General features: G+C 43.9%; 1 protein-coding gene across 1 annotated transcript in view; it reads right to left on the bottom strand.

The window, feature by feature from the left end:
• Window positions 1-488: 488 nt before the first annotated feature.
• The window catches only part of LOC139643665 (cullin-9-like), a gene marked incomplete at its 5' end in the record, with an annotated part of 31,754 nt that continues 24,696 nt past the window's right edge, over window positions 489-7,546 (bottom strand). Inside the window, 6 exon segments of the mRNA XM_071518885.1 lie at window positions 489-1,884; window positions 3,054-3,145; window positions 4,279-4,412; window positions 5,125-5,242; window positions 5,905-6,015; window positions 7,363-7,437. Of these exon segments, the coding sequence (XP_071374986.1) occupies window positions 1,662-1,884; window positions 3,054-3,145; window positions 4,279-4,412; window positions 5,125-5,242; window positions 5,905-6,015; window positions 7,363-7,437 (753 nt within the window).

Raw genomic sequence — 7,546 nt, 5'->3', positions numbered from 1 at the left:
TGGAATAACATTAAAATAACGCACAGAACTCACTATCAGTAGATTTCCAGGCAGCCTCTCTGCTAACTTTGCTAACTGCTAACTCTGTCTGCTGCAGACCAGCAGGAAGCTGCTGGAACACAGCGGAAGTCACTGACGGCCCGTACTTTCAAAATAAAAGCTCCGTGTTAACCCTAACACCTTTCCATTTATGAAAGCCAAAATAAAACCTAAAAACAACTCACTTAGCCCAACACATGGTCGAAATCTGGTATTTTAGCGCTTTTAATACCTAATGCCTACTTTTCAGTTTTATAAAGAGCTGTAAAGAGCTTTACAGAGGGACGATGCAGAACAGGTGAAACAGGTTTCTGCCTACAGAGTTTTTCAGACATGAAGCTGGTTTATGGGAAGATGAAAACTCAATCCAGCTTCATTCTGTTATTATTATCAAATTGGTTTCAAACTCAGAAATAAATCCATGCAACAAACACACTGAGCCTGCAGCGTAGCAGAAAAAGCTTTTATTTAGTTTGCTGGCTGAAGTCGCACAACTTCAACGATGAAATCAGAAAGATAGAACATTTTAGAACATGAACAATATGAATATAGGATCTCTCAAGTTACAGCAAAACGGGGTGTTGGAATATCAGATATCCTCCACCCTGAACAGACCGCCGTGCTCCAACATCAACAAACCAAAACCTTTTGAAGAAAGAAAACAAACATGTAGCAGGTCTTTGCTTAGCAAATAATTCGACAGTGAGCCGTTATACTTTCGATCTGTTATTGCGATGATACTTCAGAGGCTGATGTCCGGTCTCAGATTTACTGTCGGGGATTAAACCCGTCACATTCTCTCATCATTTATTAATTCAATACCGCATCAGCTTCCCAGATGCATAGAAACATCCAACTCTTCCAACAGTAAGCATGTAAAAAAATTGATCTTCACGTCTGCAGGTAAATCTAAACCAGAGCCCAAAGTTACAGTGGAAGTTTCATTTCTGATCTCTACTTCAACATGTTCTTTATTCTCAAATGAAGGCAATCTCCATAGTAAAAATAAATCAAGGCAAAACTTGTGATGAAAGAAATATATTCTGAACTGCCAACTCATTATACAACAGATACAAAAACAGGAACTGAGGTTCGGGGCGAGCGGCCTTTCTGGCGCCGGATTACAAATCCCTTTTTTTTTTTTTTTTTTAACTCGTCGGCGGGAAAAATCCAAAAGCAGCAGCAGCAGCAGCAGCGGCGGGTTTCAAACAGAACGAGGACTTTGTTCCCCAAGAGATGGAAAACAAACGCTCCCGTGGCCTCGGACAGGATCCTTCATCGCCGCGCTCGGCTTCGAAAGCGGAGACTATGGGAGCCGGGACAGAGCCGCGGCGCTTTAACCTATCAGAAACACAGAGGGTGAAATACAGGAAGTGAAAAATGCAAGTGCAGCGGTCTGGGGGAAAGGTGGTGGTGGGGGGGGGGGGGCAGGCGGGGGGGGGCGTGGCATCCTCCCTCACATGACTCATTTTGACAACATCTCCCTCTGTTCCTGTGGTTCTCTGATGGTGTTGGGTAGTGATGAGGCGGCGGCTTGGCGGCGGCGGCGGGTCGGCTCCTCCTCCTCCCCCCCCCTCCCCCTCCCCCTCCCCCTCCCCCCTCGCTGAAGGTTCCTCGGCGGTTCAGTCGAAGGGGCTGAAGTCGCGCTCCAGGTTCTCGGACTCGTCGTCGTCGGAGAAGAAGTCGTCCTCGTCGATGTCGTCTTCGTCGTAGTCCTCGTGCCACTCGGGGACGTACTCTTCGTCGTACTCGTCGTCGTCCTCGTCCGCCTCGTCGCCTCCCTCCTCGCCGGTGTAGTTGTTGTTGTCGGAGTCGGCCGAGTCCGACGCCCGGTCCGACTTGGACCTGAGGAGGAAACGGGTCGTCAGTCACGTGATCGGCCTCTGACAGGAAGTCAGACTCCGAGTCGGTTCATTTCCATTCAAACAATTCAGAGACATAAGAAACGTTTTAGCAGCAAACTGGATTCAGAAAACTTTATTGTCTATCCAGGGTTCCCACACATTTTCATGGATAAAATTTCAAAACTTTTCCATGACTTTTCAAGGATCCATAATAGAATTTCCAGGCAATGTGAGGCGGTGACTCTGAATCAATACCAGAAATGATTACTACACTGGACAAACAGGACAGACCTCTTTATATTGGATTTCAGTGCTTTAGAGTCACTGCATCACATTACATGGAAGCTATTGAAATAAAACATGAATTTTCCATAAAAATATGAATATAAAATACAAGAAGCACTAAACTCCAATATGAAGAGGTGTGTCCGATGTGGCCTGTATAGTAATAATTTCTGGTACTGATTTGGAGTCACTGGGTCACATTACATGGAAGCTATTGAAAAAAATGCCATCATCTTTTATTAAAATGTTTATGTAAAATAAATTACACATTAGCAATCAAAATAAGTGTGCTACATCAATTTAGTATAATTTTTTAATCATAATTTTCACTAATATTGTCAAGTCAGCATGAAGGTATTGAATGATTGTTTATAATGATGTTTTTGTGTCAATTAAACAGGAATTTATTGATGGTCCCTAAGTCAGCCTGCAGAGGTTAGGTGAGGTCAACAGCTACAGAAAATAAATTTGCCGTTATGTTACATTACGTGGGAAGGTTACTGTAACAATTAATTTCATTACACACAACAAAAATGACTTTTCCAAAACTTTCAAGGATTTTACTAATTTCATGACTTTTCCAGGCCTGGAAAACAAATTTCATGACTTTTCCAGGTTTTCCATGACCGTGGGAACCCTGTCTATCACAAGCATGACAGTGGCAGATTTGAACCCACAACATTTGGTATGAATTTGGTAAACACACTGTATTACACAGTAAAACAACATCAGCAAATAAACAGCACCGCCGGTCCCACTCATCTGTTTATTTGTCTTGTTTCACTGGTTTAACTTTAAGACTGTTGATACTTTAAGATTTTAAATTTAAATTAAGAGACTTTTTCTGTCCAGACCCCCCCGGCGACCCGGAGCTGCTGTACTCACACTTTGTTGGCATCGGTGTGGTTGGACAGGTTTGAGGCTTGAGCAGATTCTGGTTCCTGGCCGGTTTTGGACTGGTAGCCCACCCTGAAGTCCTGTGATTGGACAGACAGACAGGAAGTGTTCATACACGCTGCTGATTGGACATCAGAGCGTCAAAGGAGACCTGAAGCAGCAGATGAAACAAAAGGTTTTGCCAACAAACCCGTCAGCTGTTATACTGAGAATCTGTCTTCAATGTTAATGTCTGTCATGATGCAAAGGGGCTCAGCTGGAGTTAAACTGGAGTTAAACTGGAGTTAAACTGGTGTTAAACTGGAGTTAAACTGGAGTTAAACTGGTGTTAAACTGGAGTTAAACTGGAGTTAAACTGGAGTTAAACTAGAGTTAAACTAGAGCTAAACTGGTGTTAAACTAGAGGTGAACTGGAGTTAAACTGGAGCTAAACTGGAGTTAAACTGGTGTTAAACTGGAGTTAAACTGGAGCTAAACTGGAGTTAAACTGGTGTTAAACTGGAGTTAAACTGGAGCTAAACTGGAGTTAAACTGGTGTTAAACTGGAGTTAAACTGGAGCTAAACTGGAGTTAAACTGGTGTTAAACTGGAGGTGAACTGGAGTTAAACTGGAGCTAAACTGGAGTTAAACTGGTGTTAAACTGGAGTTAAACTAGAGTTAAACTAGAGCTAAACTGGAGTTAAACTGGTGTTAAACTGGAGCTAAACTGGAGCTAAACTGGTGTTAAACTGGAGTTAAACTGGAGCTAAACTGGTGTTAAACTGGAGTTAAACTGGAGTTGAACTGGAGCTAAACTGGAGCTAAACTGGAGTTAAACTGGAGCTAAACTGGAGCTAAACTGGAGCTAAACTGGAGCTAAACTGGAGTTAAACTGGAGTTAAACTAGAGCTAAACTGGTGTTAAACTGGTGTTAAACTGGTGTTAAACTGGAGTTAAACTGGTGTTAAACTGGAGTTGAACTGGAGTTAAACTGGAGCTGAACTGGAGTTGAACTGGACTTAAACTGGAGCTGAACTGGAGTTGAACTGCTGTTAAACTGGAGTTAAACTGGAGTTACACTGGAGCTGAACTGGAGCTGAACTGGAGTTGAACTGGACTTAAACTGGAGCTGAACTGGAGTTGAACTGGAGTTGAACTGCTGTTAAACTGGAGTTAAACTGGAGTTACACTGGAGCTGAACTTAGGAGTTAAACCAGTGTGAACTGGTTGTACCTGGGTGGAGTGCTGCAGGATGGCCAGCAGTCTCTCCTGGATGCGGCGGATCAGCTCCAGTCCGGTGTTCAGGTGTTCAGGTTTCAGCAGCCGAACACAGGAGGCCAGGTCAGTGCACTGCAGCAGGGTCTCCTCTGCACACACACACACACACACACACACACACACACACATACACACACACACACACACACACACACACACACACACACACACACACACACACACACACACACACACAGTCATGTAAAAAAGATATTGTTGTTCACCTTCAGGTTTTCAGACTGAGCTGCATTCAGACTCTACAGGAACTACTATAATAATTAGTAATTCTGATTAAGCCTTTGACATGATTCATAATGATTTTGTCTTGTTTTTGCTTGTATTTTTAATTGTTTGAAAATTTTGATTTTGCTTGTAATTGTTTTAATCCATTTACTTTAAGTAAAGCACATTGAGTTGCATTATATGTATGAATGGTGCTATAAAAATAAAGTCATTATTATAAACTGACAACTCACCATAATAATTTACATGAGTAAAGTACTCTGTGGAAATTGTGGAGTTTGTGTTTTTGCTAAAAAAAATTATAAAAAAGTTTTGTGTCCCACACTGTCAAATTTGACCAAAACAATTATTTTTTTTAAATTATTACTTGGATTGGGAATCGACCAGGAGTCTATTTAAACTCTAATGGATCTGGAGATGCAGGGGAGTTTCTGATCCAAAACCTACGGGCCGGAGAGTGAGTTTTGAAAGCCAGAGACCTCAGCAGCTGAGTCACTGATCATCAGACCCATCGGTCACATGATGCTGAGTCAGACTCAGACTCAGACTCAGACTCACCCAGCAGGATCTGCAGAGCGTTGGTGTGAAGGTCCAGAGCCTCCGTCTGCTGCTCCATCACATCCATCTTCTCCGTCTCCTGGTTGTAGTAGCTGTAGACGCAGGAGTACGCCAGAACCTGCACACACACACACACACACACACACACACACACACACACACACACACACACACACACACACACACACACACACACACACGTGTCACACTCAGGTCCTCTGCTAATAAATCCTCTCTGTCTGTCTGTTAGCAAAATATCAGAAAATGTGACAAATGGATTTGTCTGAATCAGGCAGACAGATTCTCTCTCTCTCTCTCTCCTCTTTTCCACACAGTACATGTTTTGATTCCTTTTTTCTTTGCTTACCCTTCCTGCTGTTGTTTTGTCCACCCTCATAATGCTGCAGCTCATTATTTTCATTCATATATTTCTCCTGATACATACTAATCTTGTAATTGTTGGCTGTGTCGTTTAATCCATCTGCTCTATTCGTATTTATATTCTCTTTTCTTTGCTGTATCCTGTTCTGATGTTCAGCCTTGAGCTGCTCCATTGACAGTGAATGGGAGGCTGAGCTTGATACAGATCAGTATCAGTGTGTGTTGGTACATAACATCTGGAGAGCGGTGCAGGTTTTCTTAGTTAATCTCTTAGTCATGATTCTCCTGTCTCTGCTGGGAGCGAAGCAGGATTCAATGTGTTAAAGCTTGTTGTGTCTGTGTTGTTATTGTTCTGTTCTTCTCTAATAACTGGTATTCATACACCGGTCGGTCAGTTACCTTGCGACCCTGAGCGAGGACTTTACAGGCGTCGATGACGAAGGTCAGAGCCTTCATCTGCAGAGCTTCGTTGATGGACGACACTTTGTTCTCCAGGTTGATCGCAAAATCCTTCAACAGAAACACAAACACAGCGAGTCAGAAGACCAACTGACAAGATTTACAAAACTGTCAGGACAGAAAACTGTGTTCAGGCTGTGTTCAAGTTGTGTTCAAGTTGTGTTCAGGTTGTTTTCAGGCTGTGTTCAGGTGTTCAGACTGTGTAGGTTGTGTTCAGGCCGTGTTCAGGCTGTGTAGGTTGTGTTCAGGCTGTGTAGGTTGTGTTCAGGCTGTGTTCAGGCTATGTTCAGGTGTTCAGGCTGTGTTAATGTTGTGTTAAGGTTGTGTTCAGGCTGTGTTAAGGTTGTGTTCAGGCTGTGTTAATGTTGTGTTAAGGTTGTGTTCAGGCTGTGTTAAGGTTGTGTTCAGGCTGTGTTCAGGCTGTGTTCAGGTGGTGTTCAGGCAGTGTTCAGGCAGTGTTCAGGCAGTGTTCAGGCGGTGTACAGGCGGTGTTCAGGTGGTGTTCAGGCAGTGTTCAGGCGGTGTTCAGGTTGTGTTCAGGCTATGTTCAGGCTATGTTCAGGTTGTGTTCAGGTGTTCAGGCTGTGTTCAGGTGGTGTTCAGGCAGTGTTCAGGCTGTGTTCAGGTGTTCAGGCTGTGTTCAGGTGGTGTTTGGGCTGAGTTAAGGTTGTGTTCAGGCTACGTTCAGGTGTTCAGGCTGTGTTCAGGTGGTGTTCAGGCTGTGTTCAGGTGGTGTTTGGGCTGTGTTAAGGTTGTGTTCAGGCTATGTTCAGGTGGTGTTCAGGCTGTGTTAAGGCTATGGTCAGGTGTTCAGGCTACGCTCAGGTGTTCAGGTTGTATTCAGGTGGTGTTCAGGCTGTGTTCAGGTTGTGTTCAGGCTACGTTCAGGTGTTCAGGCTGTGTTCAGGTTGTGTTCAGGTTGTGTTCAGGCTACGTTCAGGCTACGTTCAGGTGTTCAGGCTGTGTTCAGGTGGTGTTCAGGTTGTGTTCAGGTGTTCAGGCTGTGTTCAGGTGGTGTTCAGGTTGTGTTCAGGTGGTGTTCAGGCTACATTCAGGTGTTCAGGTGGTGTTCAGGTTGTGTTCAGGTGGTGTTCAGGCTGTGTTCAGGTGTTCAGGTTGTGTTCAGGTTGTGTTCAGGTGTTCAGGCTGTGTTCAGGTTGTGTTCAGGTTGTGTTCAGGCTACGTTCAGGTGTTCAGGCTGTGTTCAGGTTGTGTTCAGGTGTTCAGGCTGTGTTCAGGTGGTGTTCAGGTTGTGTTCAGGTGGTGTTCAGGCTACATTCAGGTGTTCAGGTGGTGTTCAGGTTGTGTTCAGGTGGTGTTCAGGCTACATTCAGGTGTTCAGGTTGTGTTCAGGTTGTGTTCAGGTGTTCAGGCTGTGTTCAGGTTGTGTTCAGGTACCTTGGCCTGGTGGTGGAAGGTGCATCTCTCGTTGTAATCCTGGAACTTCTTCTCCTGCCGCGCTGCTTTACTCACCTGGAGAACCAACACAAATACACATGTAATAAAGCAGTAAACACATCATTATATTGATTAAATATTATTATACTACATTATATTTAGATTTCACTCTACATGCATTCCA

Source organism: Centroberyx affinis, unplaced genomic scaffold (assembly GCF_046629955.1).
Source record: "Centroberyx affinis isolate AG114_WGS23_722 - 3 ecotype Tasmania unplaced genomic scaffold, CSIRO-AGI_Caff_v1 ptg000052l_1, whole genome shotgun sequence".
Lineage (NCBI taxonomy): Eukaryota > Metazoa > Chordata > Actinopteri > Beryciformes > Berycidae > Centroberyx > Centroberyx affinis.
This window is presented reverse-complemented; position numbering and strand designations above follow the sequence as displayed.